The 16784-nt window shown below is 42.2% G+C and overlaps 1 protein-coding gene across 3 annotated transcripts in view; it reads right to left on the reverse strand.

Moving 5' to 3' along the window:
- CDK13 (cyclin dependent kinase 13) overlaps nucleotides 1-16784 on the reverse strand; it is a 297924-nt gene that overhangs the window by 122580 nt on the left and 158560 nt on the right. For all 3 annotated transcript variants that reach the window (XM_030203912.1, XM_030203919.1, XM_030203903.1), the window contains one exon: nucleotides 15768-15957. In XM_030203912.1, coding sequence (XP_030059772.1) covers nucleotides 15768-15957 — 190 coding nt within the window. The remainder of the gene's footprint in view (nucleotides 1-15767; nucleotides 15958-16784) is intronic.

Below are 16784 nucleotides of genomic sequence, written 5' to 3' on the forward strand. Positions count from 1 at the left end.
GAGGGTGAGCGGTCCTCTCGGTGCCGATGCCTACTGGGTGCCGACTCCCTCGGCGACCCAGAGCTCTCGGTGCCGACACGGGAAGGGGACCGGTGTCGATGCTTCTTCGACTTCTTGGGACGAAGCATGTCACCGAAGCTTCCCGGCACCGACGAGGAGTACGTAGAATCCAACCGTCGCTTCCTCGGGGCCGAGGCCGAAGAAGGTCGGTCTCGGGGGGGGGGGCTGTACCGCAGGAGCCCTCAGGGTAGGGGTAGACCCACCCGAAGGCTCACCGCCACCAGCAGGGGAATGGACAGCCCTCACCTGCACTCCAGACGAAGCACCACCGTCCGACGACATCAGCAGACGAGGAGGTCCCGGTACCACCGACGCAGCCTTCCGATGTCTCAGCCCCGATGCAGAGGGTTGATGCCTCGATGCACTTGATGCAATTGCGGCCGAGGATGAAGGTCTGGACGCTGGCGACGTCAATGCACTCGATACTCCCGGTGCCGATGCCGACGAAGAGCCCGAGAACAAAACGTTCCACTGGGCCAATCTCGCTACTTGAGTCCGCTTTTGTAAAAGAGAGCACAGACTACAGGCCTGCGGGCGGTGCCCAGCCCCCAGACACTGAAGACACGACGCGTGCCTATCAGTGAGCGAGATTACCCGGGCGCACTGGGTGCACTTCTTGAAGCCGCTGGGAGACTTCGATGTCATGGGCGGAAAAATCGCGCCGGCGAGATCAAAACTCGTAATGGCGAAGATGGCACCACAAAAAAGGGGGAAAAAAACTTCGAACCGAGGCCTCCAAGGGGCCTACCCCGACGACGAAAGAAAACTTAACGGGGCAAAACTAGAAATATAGGAAGGGGAACAGACCGAAAAGGTCTCCTTCCGAATGTTTTTTTTTTTTTTCGTAGCGAAGTCCAAAAAAGACGCGCGAGGTCGACTTTCGGGGCGCGAACGGCGTAAACACGACCGTACCGAGCGCGGACAAAAGACTGGCCGGCACGAGCCGGTTTCGGGCGGGAAGACGGCCGCGCATGTACGGTGCGCATCGGCGCTCGAGGGCTAGCAAAGGCTTTTGCTAGTGAAGATTCCGATTGGAGGGGCTGCCGTGGACGTCACCCATCAGTGAGAACAAGCAGCCTGCTTGTCCTCGGAGAATTCTATAATTTCTTTAATGTTTAAATTGTCAAGTTTGTTGTGTAAATTACTTTGATGCATTTTCAATTTTATTTAGACAGCAAAATGTAAAAAAAAAAAAGAATAATGGTGAAAAGACTTTTACAAGGCACTGTATTGCTTTTGCTGGTGTTTTTAATTGTCTTACATTATATAGTTTATTATACATTTAAATGTGATGGCGTATGTTCCATTTTATTTCTCAGTCCATCCTGAAGGTTGAAGTAAAAACTGAAAATGTTGTAACCTGAACAGTTTCCAATGCTGATTGAACATTAAGGCTCTGCTGCGCAGCAATTTAGAGGCGATCATAAACTAGAGTAACTGGTAGCTATCCTTTATTATTTGAAGGATCCAGCTGTCCAAGTTATAACAAATGCCAAACAAAACAGCTTTTGTGTCTTTTTCAATAGTGGTTCTAAAGTGCTTACAGTGCTGGTCGTGCTGTCAATAAATCACAGTTCTACAATAGATGGAGGATTGTTTTCTGGTATGATTGTTAGGAATCATGAGTTGACAGTATTTAGGTTGAGCTTTCAATTTTTAATGCAGCCAGTTTGTTAGCCTCCGACAGTTTTGCTTACAATTTCTGGATTGTGGCTTTTCTATTTATAATTGGAAGAAACTAAGTATTTTTACCGCCCTTGATCTTTTAAGATGATTATTCAAGTATCTGAATTACAACTAGATGGTTCTCAGTAGAGTTCAACATTTGTTTACCTTTTTACCTTTGTTTTGACATCCTTGGAAAACAGATCTCTTGAGCCACCATGCAACTCTTGGTTTCTCCTTGATGACTGACATACGTTACCATTGCTGCATTACATAGTAAAATTGTAAAAAATGGCAGATAAAGACCTGCATGATCCATCCAGTCTGCTCAACAGTCATATTCATTATCAATTCATAACTGAATCAATAATCCAATAGTATTACTAATATTTACCAAGTTCCACTGTAAGACGTCTTCCCCTCCATTGAGATATATAGCACCTGCACTCATGGCATATATGAAATATGGTATTAAAAATACACATACTTGATCTTGATTTGTCATGGCCCATTTTGGGGCTTGCACCATAAATGTCAGCATTACACTTTCCAAGCAAAAGAGGCTGAAACTTTACCACCACCAGCCTTGTGTCTCTCACTTCCAGATGGATGATTGGCAAAGATATCTCTACTATTGAAAACTGTCCTTGGGTGACATGTCCCAGACAATAGGCACCACAATCAGAGACTCACATCTTTTGTGACTACTAACCAATGAGGAGTCTCCAAGGGCATTCCTCTCCTAAGGCTATGTTCCTGGAGTAGCTGAACCACATGACAAATAGCCTTTACACGCTGGACCAACTGGCTGATTCCAGCAAAGTCCTTAGCAGCTACTCCATCCACCTAAAACAAGACTTGGCTATATAACCACCACGCACTTCCTTCTGTAAGGCCAAGATAGACCTCAAAGGGAGCTAGAGCATACCATTTCATTCCCTGCTAGGAGGCCAATCTGAAAGGTGATGAGCCAAAGATTGAGTGCTGCTCCTGTTCAAACGTACCAAACTATCTTTTAGTGCACTGGTTTGAAAGTGGTATGAGCTGTGGGCCAGAAGTATCTGCTAGCAGATAAATGTAGCTGCAGTTAAAGCTACATGGGTGGTGGCAGGTGGGCAGGCCAGGACTAAGCCTGATTCCTAACAGGGCACTTGTGTTTAGTACCTTGTTCTAAAAGACTGACTTAAGGGAGAAGTTTCTGGACATTTTATTTATGTGGGATTTTTGGACATTTTGGATTCCGGGTTAATACCTGAGAAAAGAATCAGAGCCAGGCGAGGCCAGAGGTCAACGGAGAGACCATACCAGAGACTGATCCCAAAAGGTTAAGTGAACGAAGGACAACTGTTTTGTTGTGGTACCATGATCAATTTTAAAGATAAATTACATACTACTAACAATAGTTCCTCAAGTTCATTTTTCAATTCTATCAGTACTCTGGGATGGATACCATCCGGTCCAGGAGATTTGCTACTCTTCAATTTGTAGAACTGCCCCATTACATCCTCCAGGTCTATAGAGATTTCACTCAGTTTCTCTGACTCTTCAGCTTTGAATACCATTTCTGGCACTGGTATCTCTCACAAATCTTCCTAGGTGAAGACCGAAGCAAAGAATTTAATCTCTCCACTGTGGCTTTGTCTTCCCTGGTTGCCCCTTTTACCCCCTTGGTCATCTAGAATCCAACCAATTCTTTTGCCGCCTTCCTGCTTTTAATATACCTAAAAAATTTTTTTACTATATGTTTTTGCCTCCAATGCAATCTTTTTTTCTTTGCCTTGGCATTCCTTATGCTGTTTCTTATTATTTTCAGTTGGTTCCTTCTTCCATTTTCTGAAGGATTTTCTTTTAGCTCTAATAGCTTCCTTCACCTCACGTTTTTACCATGCCAGCTGTTTGGTCTTCCTTCCTCCTTTTTTTAATACGCGGAATACATTTGGCCTGGGATTCCAGGATGGTATTTTTGAACAGCATCCACACCTTATGTAAATTTTTGACCCTTGCAGCTGCTTCTCTAAGTTTATTTTTCACCTTCTCATTGCTTTTTGTTACACCTCCGTTCTATTTTCTGGAGCATCACAGTACTGTAATGGAGCAAAAGAATTCTGTAGGGGCAACAATTGTGAGGGATGCTTTTGTGCCACATGTCGTAGACTACATGAGCCTACTATGATCCATTTATTCTTAGGTGGTTTTATTCTTGGAGGCAGTGGTGAGAAATTGGTATGGTTCTGTGCAATAATAGAAGCTGCTTTAATTGCATCCAATTCCTGCTATAGTTTGCAGAGCTCCTTTTTATAGTATCAAGATAAAGAAAGATAGGACAAGTCTTAAGCCTCCAGATGGTGTGCCTTGGAACTAAAGCACAACAATTATTATACAGAATAAAAGTCATTGGTTGGAATGGGTATGAACAGGTGTACTATGATAGGGTTAACGGTCTGCAAAGATTGCCTGTGTTTGACTGAGTAATGTTAATATTTAGGTTGTCTATATATAAGTGGAAAGCCATGGGGAGGGGGAAGGTGGGACTATAAGTCCCACTGAGTCAGCCAAATCCTCTACCAAAACATTCTCTAGCAGGGCCAAGCAATGACAGTTTGATACAACAAATTCAGGTAAAAACTAACTTTTCTCTTATAAACCTAAATATATTTCTAGAATTATAGCAGTTTCATCAATGTAAATACAAATTAAACCAGTTGTATGATTCAAGGTTTTTTTTTTTTTTTACATTCTGCTGTCCGGGACAAGAACATGATGAGCAGGAGGTTGGAGAATACCTACATTCAAGAGTAGTAGAACCACCTTTGCACACTGCTGTTACCTCCTAGAAGAGGAGACTTGGTCAGAAATGAACTTGGAGAGGTTTTTAAGAGTGTTACTGTGCTGCTTGAACAGAATAGCAGTTTCTTGCAAATCATAACTAACAAATTTTTCTCCACAGTACAGGATGCCTGCACATCAAATTTAAGGTCTGAAGCTCTCAATCAGGTAAGTCTGTAGGTGCCAATCCACACAGATGCCCTCAATGCTGTATTGAAGATACCATAGGTTGTATGGACCATGTATGTTCCACACTCCTTCCCTTTGGTTACTAGCCTGCCAAGTTCTTTCACATAGATTGTCAGTAAATTCAGGGACACTGCATACTATATCACACAAGTACAGCCCATAAAGAGCAGGAAGGATGCTATGTAGGACACCATGACAAAACATGGGTTTCTAAGCCTATGAACTGTATTGTTTTGCTGATATATGTTTCTCCTGGTTGGCCAACAAATGGTGATGTCTTTTTTTTTTTTTTTTTTTTTTAAGCTGTACTGGAAGTGACAGGTTTTTTTTTCCTGCCTAAATGAGATAATTAGTCAGTCTCAGTTTGGAAGGAGGGAGAAAGACCTCTCGAGTCCCTGTGATCAGTTATGTTCTGTAACTTGTAAGCAGCTATATTTCCTGTACTCCCCAGGCATTATTCAGGTAGTGATAAAATGTTTAGTTTTATAATTGATCTATATTCAGTTATCTGTTATGTGCTGTTTTTGTTCCGTCTATTTTATGGTTCACTGTTCAATATTTTTCATGACAATAAACCTTTAGTTTATTGCCTCTGCTTGTCTGGACTGACTAAGAATCCTGGTGGTTTCTGTGAATATTTTCTAGGAACTGTGCGACCACTGGGAGTGTAGCCCCAGTAACCTAGTTATCACTGGGGATAATTGGTTCAGGAGACTTGCCCTGAGAAGGTTAGGACCCAGTCGGTGGGAGGAGGGTGCTAGTGTAGAGCACAAGCAGAAGGTGCAGGTAGACCTGTACTGTGTTGGGAAAAGACTCCCTAAGTGCCCATGGGGTAGCCCCAAGTGGATGCCTAGGTGTTTTGCGACAGACACCAAACTGTGAATCTTGGCTCATTTGATAGCAGATTCAATTTCCATAGAATGGTGAGGAAGCAGTTGTTTCTTCTCAAATCTGGAAGCCTTCTGGGACTGTGTAAATAGACTCAACCTTCTTGTTAACAGCAGAAACAGAGGGGGGGGGGGGGATATGATTGAGGTCTACAAAATCATGAGTGGTGTAGAACGAGTAAAGTAAATCGATTGTTTTACTCTTTCCAAAAGTACAAAGATGAGAGGACACTTTAGGAAGTTACATTGAAATACTTTTAAAACAAATATACGGAAATATTTTTTCACTCAACGAATAGTTTAGCTGTAGAACTCATTGTCATTGCCAGAGGATGTGGTAACAGCGGTTAGCGTATGTGGGTTTTAAAAAGTTCTGGACAAATTCCTGGAGGGAAAGTTCATAGTCTGTTATTGAGAACAACATAGAGAAGCAACTGCTTGCCCTGGGATTGGTAGCATGGAATGTTGCTGCTAATTGGTTTGTGTCAGGTACTTGTGACCTGGCTTAGCCACTGTTTGGAGAACAGAATACTGGGCTAGATGGGCCACTGGTCTGACTCAGTATGGCTACTCTTATGTTCAGAGGAAAACATTAAGACTGGCACAGTCCTATGTGACAGCGGCAGGAGGGAAACAGCATACATGCACAGTTGAACCAGCTCAAACGTTTTGTATCAAAGAGATCCAAGATGGCGCAGGCAGAGTATGATGCTATGCGACAGAACTCCTACTTCCTTTGAATTCTTTCCTGTTTTTTTTCTACCTTTGAGCTTTGAGAGAAAGAAGAAAACAATCAGGGGGTTTGGTCACAGCTTCAAAGCAAGCCTCTAAATCGGGAGCAAGTTTTGCTATCCAGGCTGGTGAGGGAGCACTTGAGCGGTCTAAGCCCTGAGTGCCCCCTCCTCTGCCCAAAGTAAACAAATCAGTGCGGATCATTTAGGCAGGAGAAGCTTGTGGTGAAGGACTGAGTGAATAGCTTGCCCATAACTTTGTGGCAACCAATAGTACGGACTCCGCTTAACCCAGTACTGAAAGTATGACCTTGCTGGATTGAACAGTGTGATGAGGGTACGAGTCAAGCAGTAACTGTTAGAGGGGAAGGAACCAGATTAATCCACTCTTGTCCTGGAGAGCACTGCAAAGGACCAGAGTTCTTTGGAGCTGGTTAAACCTGCACTGGACACTATCTGGAGGGCATTGGTAGCACTGTAAAAAAACTAAGTCTGCATTCCAACAGTGGAAGGAGACCTTGGTCATATGTTAGATCAACTGAGTTCAGTGAAAGGGAAAGTAGACAAAAATAAGAAAATGAGGGAATTAAGCTGGTAACATCTTTAGACAAACTTAAAATTGGGATGTGTAAAGATTCTTTATCCCTAAGTCTATGTCCTTTTCTCTTTGGGAATTAAGTGGTTTCTGTGGGAATCTTTGAGGTTCACAGAGGGAGCTATTCAACCATTACAGAAAGCATTTTATCTTCTGTATTACAGAAGAATTGAAGTAGAAAGATTAAACGGTGAATTAAGAGCAGAGTCACCAAATAATTGCAATTTAGTAGCTTTTTTGGAAACAACAACTGATATTCAAGAAAGGGCAACTGTTAGTGACACTTGTTTTTGAGTCTAAAAAAGACTCAGTGATGAGATACTACTTTTGTCAGAAACAAATTGTACTTCTGACTCAGTGGATTTGGAACTTTCCAGATGTTTGTAAGTAGACAAAGGAAAGACGTAGAACTTTTCTTCAATTGAAGCAAGAAGTGTTGTCCTTGGGTTGATCATTCTTTTTTGTGTTTTTTTGTCAAGTGTTTGATAAAACTGGAAGGACAGTTATGTTTTCTGGGATCCAAGACTGCTGAAGCTTATTATAGATTCTAAGAAAAATGTTGTCAGATAATATGGAACACACTAATCAGCAATAAATGAAAAGAAAAATAAAATTGTACAGCAGGACCTGTCGCCTGTTCTTTGGCCTTATCTCTGTGTCCACCTGGATGGTAATGTGGCATAGAGCATCAGCTGCAGGGGATCAGCCAGCAGTTACATTTCGCAGCCTGCAGGCTGGCAGACCCCGCTCTTTCACTATTCTTTTTCTGGCTGGCCAGCTTCAGCTCCAGACTTTGCCATCATTCACTTCACGAGCATCATCCACGAGTTTGACTCCTGGTGAGTAGATTGTGTTGCACCTTAGGTATAGGGAGGAGGATTGTCAAGGAAGCCTGTTACTGGGAACCCCTTCCTGTGTGTCGCTGCAGCAGCCTCTTCCTCTTCAGCCTCTTACCCAGTGGCATTTAATACAGAAAGGTTGATGCACGCTCAAGCTCCCTTGGTTTTTCTTTCCTCCCCCCTTTTTTTTTTTAAAGGCAATTTGAGCACAAATACATCAATGACATAACCAGGGCGGGGTGGGGGTGGGGGGGGGGGGGGGGGTGGGGGAGGGTCTGTCTGATATGATGGGTGGTCGGATCAGTGAAGGTTGGATAATTGAGACTACACTTTCAAGACATCAGCAACGATTTGCATCTCTGCTTGTAATTATTTTCCTATTGACTTTACTTCTAATTTTGTTTAATCGTCATTTTCTCCCACCCCACTTTCCCATTTTCTCCCACCCCACAGGAGGGACAAAACTACAAACTGGATAATTACATAGAAAGTTTCAGACATAGGGTTAAATCACAACTCTCCAACAAACAAAAAAGAATTCTGTACAATCTTACCCCACCAGAAAGAGCGGCCATAAGAACCCTACAAACTAACGAACACATTATCATCAAACCCGCAGACAAAGGAGGCGCAGTGGTAATTATGGACATACAAAAATACATTGAAGAGGGGCACAGACAGCTCTCAGACAATAAATACTACAGGAAACTAACTGAGGACCCCACACAGGATTACACAAAACAGCTGAAAGACCTTATCAAAACATTTCCTACACAAGCGCAACCTCACCTGAAGAAACTCATACCAAATCAACCTTCCGTGGGCACATTTTACATGCTACCCAAGATCCACAAACTGGGAAACCCTGGCAGACCAATCATATCAGGTACTGGCACACTCACGGAAGAAATATCTGGATTCATAGAGGGAATTCTGAAACCTCTCGTACACAAAACTAACAGCTTCATACAAGACACCACAGACTTTCTGAATAAATTGAAAAATATCAAGCAACTACCACCTAACACCCTTCTGGTCATGATGGATGTAGAATCACTATACAGCAACATTCCACATGCAGATGGCATAGCTGCATGTGGAAGACTCCTAAAAAAATCCACACTGGACCATCAATACTCACCAGAAACTATTACAAAATTAATCAAATTCATCTTAACTCACAACTACTTCCACTTTAACAATGATATCTATCTGCAAATAATGGGCACTGCGATGGGCACCAGGACAGCACCCCAATATGCCAACCTTTTTATGGCTGAGCTGGAAGAGACATTTCTGCATACACACCAGACCAAACCTCTAAAATACTACCTGTACATCGATGACATTTTTATGATTTGGACGGAGGGTGAAGAAACTCAAACAATTTTATTCTGCATTCAATACATACCATCCTACACAATCAGATTCAAAATTGACTACTCCCTAGAAAAAGTCAATTTTTTGGACACCACGGTCTCAATCAGTGATGGCTGTATACAAACATCTATATACAAGAAACCCACAGACAGATGTAGCTACCTCCACAACTCCAGCTTCCATCCTTCACATACAAAAAGATTCATCATTTACAGCCAAGCCACAAGATACCACCGTATCTGCTCTGACCCAGGGGACAGAGACAGACACCTTAAAACCCTGACTGAATCCTTCAAACAGAAGGGCTACAACCCCAAAATAATCTCCAAGAATATTGCCTCCTCCCTCAACACACCCAGGGAGAATCTGCTACAGTACAAAAAGAAAAAATCCACAGACAGAATCCCGCTTGTAGTGACATACAATCCAGAGCTGGAAAAACTGAGGAAAATCATAAGAGATCTACAACCTATAGTCCAGGAGGATGAATTACTGAAAGAGATATTCCCATCCCCACCAGTACTGGCCTTCCGACAGCCACCCAATTTAAAACACAAGCTAATCAGAAGTAAACTTCCTTCACAGACTGAAAAGGAACAGAAGGGCACACTTCCCTGTAATTTATCCAGTTGCAAACTATGCCAAAATATTTCAGAGGACCCCAAAGTCATCCACAAAGGAAAGATATTCAACATAAAGGGATCTTTCACTTGCTCATCTTCCAATGTGGTATATATCATTCAGTGTAAAAAATGTAACGAAGGATGCTATATTGGAGAAACAGGCCAGATGCTTAAGACAAGATTCAATTTACATAGACATCATATGAACAATACTGGTGCCAGCAGGGTTCCCACGCCTGTTGGTCAACATTTTACAGGACCAGGACACTGTACCAGTGATTTCACAGTGAGAATCCTCAAAGGTAACTTTAAAACCATACAAGAACGTAAGACCTTTGAAGTCAGAATGATTGAATATTTTAACACCCAACAGAAAGAACTTAACAAGGATCTGGGGTTCCTAGCCCATTATAAACCATAAAGCTGTGTGTCTCTGTTGATCACCCTCCCCTCACCTATCCACACCCACCCTGTTAGAATATCAATGATATGCTTTGATGTCCCCATGCATACTTCCTACCCACCCCCCCTCCTCCCACCCTGTCAGACTGTCATAGTAATGCTTGAATGTTTCCACTTATATACACTGCCAGCTAGCACATTTGCTTATTTCCGATCTGAGGAAGAAGGGCAACCTTCGAAAGCTAATCAAGAAATGTATTAAGTTATGTCCAATAAAAAAGGTATCATCTTATTTTCTTTTCCATGTTTTATTTTGTTTGATTTCTATTGATCTCCCATAGGTGAAACCATGAAATTTGCCCCCGAAGCAGGCACTAGGTGCTGAAACACATTGAGCATATGGACTAACTAAAGTGTTTTGGACCTAATAATTCCACTGTTTTCAATTTATTAAAGAAGCTTTAAAAATAGCTACTGGCTCAATATTTGCTATTCTGTACCTTTGATATGACTGAACTGCAGCATTTGGACCACTTGTTTGTTTTTGATTTTGTATCTCAGCAAGAGCCACATAAACCCTCTCTGGCACCACACTGTTAAGTAATGCAGAACCCTACAAAAAGTTGCCCAGTAGCTGTAGAGCAAACCTACCATACAACAGCAACACCAATTACCAAAACTCATACAACGACTTCATCTAAGAAAACACACCACCATAAATACTGAAGTGGGCCTTAGTTCATCAATATGCCTACTGGGGAAAACCAATCAAATCAGATTTATTTTATTTATTACATTTGTACCCCGAACATTCCCACACATGGCAGGCTCAATGCAGCTTACATAGTAACAATATAAAAAAATTACAAAGATTACTGCAGATTCCTACATAGAAAGTGTATGCTAATAAAATATCTAACTTCAGTCATACATGCAAAACACACTCACGAAATAAAGAATAAGTCACCACAAACTAAAAATAGAAATATATAGACAAAGCTGCCTTGGATTCCCAAAGCAGCCACACTCTGAATACAATGTGATACCAGAGAAATAAATACAATTGTAAATACCTCTCTATACTATGCAAAATATTAAGATAAAAAATAAGACATTTCACTCTAATATTTAAATCTATACTTATTGTCCCCACTCACGTATGTATTTATATTTTCTTTTTATTCAATAATGGTTCTTATCAAATGAGGTAAAAACTCAGACTACCAGGGGGCATATAAAAATATCTTGTTGGTAAAGCAATATCTGAGCTTTTGTGATTACCACCCATAAGGTCTAACCATAGGTACAAAAAAGCCTCAAAATCATTGTTTTAATTTTCTTATTAAAAAACAGTGCAAATTTCACAAAATTCTTTAATTAGCATGAATAATTGTTACAACAGTCTGTTGTGCTTGTAACCAAAGAACTTATCTTTTCCTCAAAATACACGTAATGAGCATGAAACCTTCCCTCTCAACCATGCATCTCCATACATTCATCAATATGATGCAATGATAGCCTGCATTTACTTCAGACACACATTCATTTCTTCACAAAAAACATCATTTCAATCTTTTTTTTTTTTATTCATCCACAGAAGTACATATGTTACCAATCTTTTAATGTCTTGCACAACTCTTCTGAAAACATCTCCATTGATTTCAGTAAACCGTCATATTACAGTGCTAGATCTATTCATCATACATCTGATTTAATACTAATCAACTCTTCATACAATTTCTTCAAGACAAACATTAAATGTTTGCTTGATTTAATCTTCCTATAAAACCTTTATCTTCTGAAAATAATTTGGGCTCTCTGTAAATCCTTAAACCCTTAGGTACTCTCCCATTCAATACTCAGTAAGAGTTGCTGCATGTAATTCTTATCTGTTTTCTTGAATGAATTCAAAATGATCACTAGTAAAATCAGTATACAATAGAGATGGTTCCTTTACAAAATGTGAGGCAGGACTTAATTTCTAGGGGTTGGGTCTGGAATGCGTTCCACCACTTGTTCAGGGTATGTGGTGGGGGGGAGGGAGAGGGTAGAAGGGGAACGAGCCCAACACGCAGCAAAAAGGTCAGGACAAACCCTTAGTTTTTTCCCCAAAAAAGCAACACTTCTGTTTCAAACATAAAAACTCCTTCTTGCTTACTCCAGGAGCAGCAATATGTCCAAGCTATCATTTCAAATATTAGATCTTCCAGTATCATAACGCTAGCTATACCTAGCAGGAAATTACACTTTGCAAAAGGCAGAAAGGTTTCTTGAGGGATTCTTAAGACTCATCCTATATAATAAAAAACACCTCCAATGTTCTGAAGCTGAGAAATTGAAGCCTTGAAGCATTCGTGTTCCTGCTGTATCCATCTCCTGAACTGACGTAGCGTACTTCCGTGTACGTCACACACACCACTGACCAACCGCACGCTACCAACACGAGGCCCCACCCCTGCCACACTCGCCGCCACTCCATGCGGGCAGCAGCGAGGTAGAAGGTGGTAGGCGGGTTTCAGCGACGTCACGGCTTTGTACAGCAGGAATACTGGGAATTGTGGGCTGTGCGCACGCAGGTCGCTGGTGTCCCTGTGCAGTTCTTTATGACCTCACTGGTGCTATCTGCGCGGGAGCGGGATGCTTTCGGCGACCGCAGGTAAGGAATGAGGTCCCGACAGCAGCCTGTCAGTGCTCCAGTCTCTGCAGGGAGTAGAGGCCGGGGTACCTACCATATTACCTGTAATCTCAACCGTAATCCAGGACAAAATGTCATCCTGCTTGTCCGACATTGCTGCTTGGATCTCTCAACGCCATCTGAAGCTAAACATGACTAAAACTGAACTTCTCATTTTTCCCCCTAAACCCACCTCCCCTCTTCCCCCATTCTCTATCTCTGTTAATGGCTCTCATATCCTCCCTGTCTCCTCGGCTCGTAACTTTGGAGTCATCTTTGATTCCTCTCTCTTCTTCTCTGCGCATATTCAACAGATCGCCAAAACCTGTCGTTTCTTTATCTACAACATTAGCAAAATTCGCCCCTTCCTTTATGAATACTCTACCAGAACCCTTATCCAAACCCTTGTCACCTTTCGCTTGAATTATTGCAATTTGCTTCTCACTGGTCTTCCGCTCAGCCATCTCTCTCCTCTCCAGTCTGTCCAAAATTCTGCAGCACGATTTATTTCCCGCCAAAATCGTTATAACCACACTAGCCCACTCCTCAAGTCACTTCACTGGCTCCCTGTCCGCTTCCGCATATAGTTCAAACTTCTCTTACAGACCCTTTAAATGCATCCGTTCTGCAGCCCCCCATTACCTCTCCACTCTCATCTCTCCCTGCATTCCTCCCCGTGAACTCCGCTCACTGGACAAATCTCTCTTGTCGTCCCCCTTCTCCTCCACTAACTCCAGACTTCGTTCCTTTTCCCTCGCGGCTCCTTATGCCTGGAATAGACTTCCTGAGCCTGTACGTCTAGCGCCATCTCTACCTGTTTTCAAATCTATGCCGAAAACCCACCTTCTCACCACTACTTTTGGCTCCTAGCCACTACTCAATTGCCCTCCCCTTGTTCCTCTCTCGCCCAGTACTTCCCTCGCCCTTAATTGTCTTGTCTGTCTGCATTTTTTAGATTGTAAGCTCTACTGAGCAGGGACTGTCTGTGTCAGGTGTTCAGCGCTGCGTGCGTCTGGTAGTGCTATACAAATGTTAATAATAATAATCTAGCTATAGCAGTCTCCATCCCCATCCTCAAGTCCAATATTTCCTGCCTTATCTCCCTGAGCTTGCAGCACCATGCACAAAAAAAAGCATGAACCTTTGAGCCTATGTGCATACTAGAGGCCCTACTACATCATGCATCCTCCAGCACAGACTTCCATTAGTGCATGCATGGGTTCAAAAGGCCCTGCGCTTACTTATTTTATTTCAACTTTTGAGTCCCGGGTGCTAGCTACCTCCTGGTTGGGAGGTAAATAAGGCTGCCACTGTAGAGGCATCCTGGGGACACTTGCTGAAATCCCCATTATTTGCCACAAGAGGCAACTGCCTCACTTCACCTAATGATAGTGCATCCCACACACACAAGAATACTAAAAAGCATCCGTACCAAGTGACTATTCTTTACTATGTATGGACAAGTAAAAGATCCTAAAGTACCAACACACAGTTGCAAACACAAATGTGGCACAAAAATTATCCCAATCATGTTCGGCATTAGAGGTCTGATTAAAAATCATTTCCAAGCACATCTTTTAATGTTGCCTGTGTGTATTACACCTTATTAAATCCAGAAGGCATTTCTGTTTGGAACACCATAAGAACTGAGATGATCATTAGCAGTAAATGTGAGAAACTAAGACCATCTCCAATATATCTTGAACTAAGGATGAGCTTGTGTCATGGTATAAGCAAGATTAACCCATTTGGAGACATAATTCCAAAAGTGAAGGTATTTAACCAACCACTGTTAACATGAACCACTTCTTTGACTGTGAATTTGGTCGTCATTTGAGAATGAGAGTTTAAGGGAGTCAGAAGGGTATTTTGAGTATAACAGTACTGAACACAGTATTGGATGTTGATATCACCTGAAAACTGCAGCTATTTAAAGCCTAAATACCCAAGTGGACACAGACTATTACTTGAGAGTCTGGGTTGCAAAATGTATGACCAATTTACAAATCAAAAGTGAGGAAGGTGACTTAATGCAAGTCTACCCATAAGTCAATTCATGGGTCCAGCATTTCCCTTCCCTACCTAACCCACACTAGATCCAGCCATCTCCCCTTGCCCTTCCTATCTACCCTCTCTCCTGAGGTCCAACATCTTACCTCCTCCCAGTCCTGCCGTTAGCATGTACTCCACCCCCCCCCCCAACTCATCATGTGGCCGCTGTACCACATACCTCTTCCAGCACGCCACATTTGTTCTTTGCCAGCAGGGGCCCTTCCTGTACAGACAATGAATCATGGAATCTCTCGTGATGCATTTCCTGTTGTAGAGAAGGCAGGATGTGGCAGAATGCTTAAGAATGAGCCTGTACAGGAAGGCTTCGCATTGGCACAGAACTTTGGAATGCTGAAAGAGGTATGCGGAAGGAAAGGGAGAGTAGATACTGCCTGAGAGACCGGGGGGGGGGGGGGGGGGGGGGGGGGGGGGAATTAGACATGGGAGATATTGCCCATGGGACTGATGGAAGAAAATGATCACCCACAAGTCATCATAATGCCTTAATAGTTAATATGAAAACCAGGATGCTGATCTTTATGCAAGTACCTAAGGTATATTACATTACATCAAACAGACTAAGGGGCTCATTTTCAAAGAACTTAAGACTTACAAAGTTACAAGTTACATAATAACCTATGGAAGCTTAAGTGCTTTGAAAACACACCTCTATACAAACCATCCACTCAAATTTATAGAATTTGTAGTACTGTAACAAGTTCACAATACTGGTGCTATTAGTGGTTTTTAAACGCTATTTGGTAGTTTCTACATAAAACAAAAAAATGCATGCACAGATGAGTGAAATAAAATGCAGTTTGATCCTGACAATAGGTGTGCTTACCTATTATTCAGAAGAATATTTGAACACTTAATATCTCTGTGCAAGAAGTTCTTCTTATGGCAGTAATCCAAGCCCTCCAAAAGCTGTCTCATAAAAGATTTGATATGAATCTCATTAAAATGAACCAATCCAGACTCCAGCAGCCCCATCAGGTCATGGTCCATGTACTCAAAAACCAAGTAAAATGCACCTAGGAAGGAAAAAAAAAAAGCAGTTACTTGATTCCTTGTAATTTGTATATTATGTCTTTGCAGGGTTATAGGGATAATGCACAGTTGCTGAAGTCCTTCTGAGACTTGGCAGTCATATGGTCAACTACAGAAGATAAAACATATGGCCAGACCTGCTGTTCTGATTCCTACTGAATTTCTGTTCACTGCTCTATTCTATTGTCAACTTACAATGGCACTCCAATTATCATTCCTCAAAAACCCATCTTACAAGCTATTAAAGGTGAGCCGCCTTTATGGCCTAAGTTAGAAAAAAACGGTGCTACTATTTGGCTCTTGTTGCTTAAGTCTCCTTTGATACACTGTGGAGAGGAAACGTTGATGCTACTGAAGACCAAGATAGTCTTTGCTGCCAGGCTACAGATGAGAGAGACCGCTACTGCTGTAATGGACCAGGATAGCCCCTTATCAAGTCAGTAAATCAATGAATCTACTCTAAGAGGGTAGAGGAAAGAAGAAAAGCTGCGAGGTCTTCCCTGTATACTGGAAGAGGAAGCAGGACACAGAAAAAAATTAAAGTGGCTAGTGATGAAAGCTTGGATTCAGAGCTATATCAATGGTTCCTCCAAGCTCGGTCACAGGGAGTCCCTATTTCTGGCCCCATCAAGAAAGTGCAGATGGAAAAATTTGACAGCTAAATGGCCAAGAGACAACATTCAAATCCAGTAACGGATGGCTTGACAGATTTAAGAAAAGGCATGCCATCAGTCAAGTCCTTGTTTTAGGGATGATCCGATCTACTGACAAGGACGTAGCACATTCTTACCCAAGAGAACATTAAAACAAA

This window comes from Microcaecilia unicolor, chromosome 1 (assembly GCF_901765095.1).
Source record: "Microcaecilia unicolor chromosome 1, aMicUni1.1, whole genome shotgun sequence".
Lineage (NCBI taxonomy): Eukaryota > Metazoa > Chordata > Amphibia > Gymnophiona > Siphonopidae > Microcaecilia > Microcaecilia unicolor.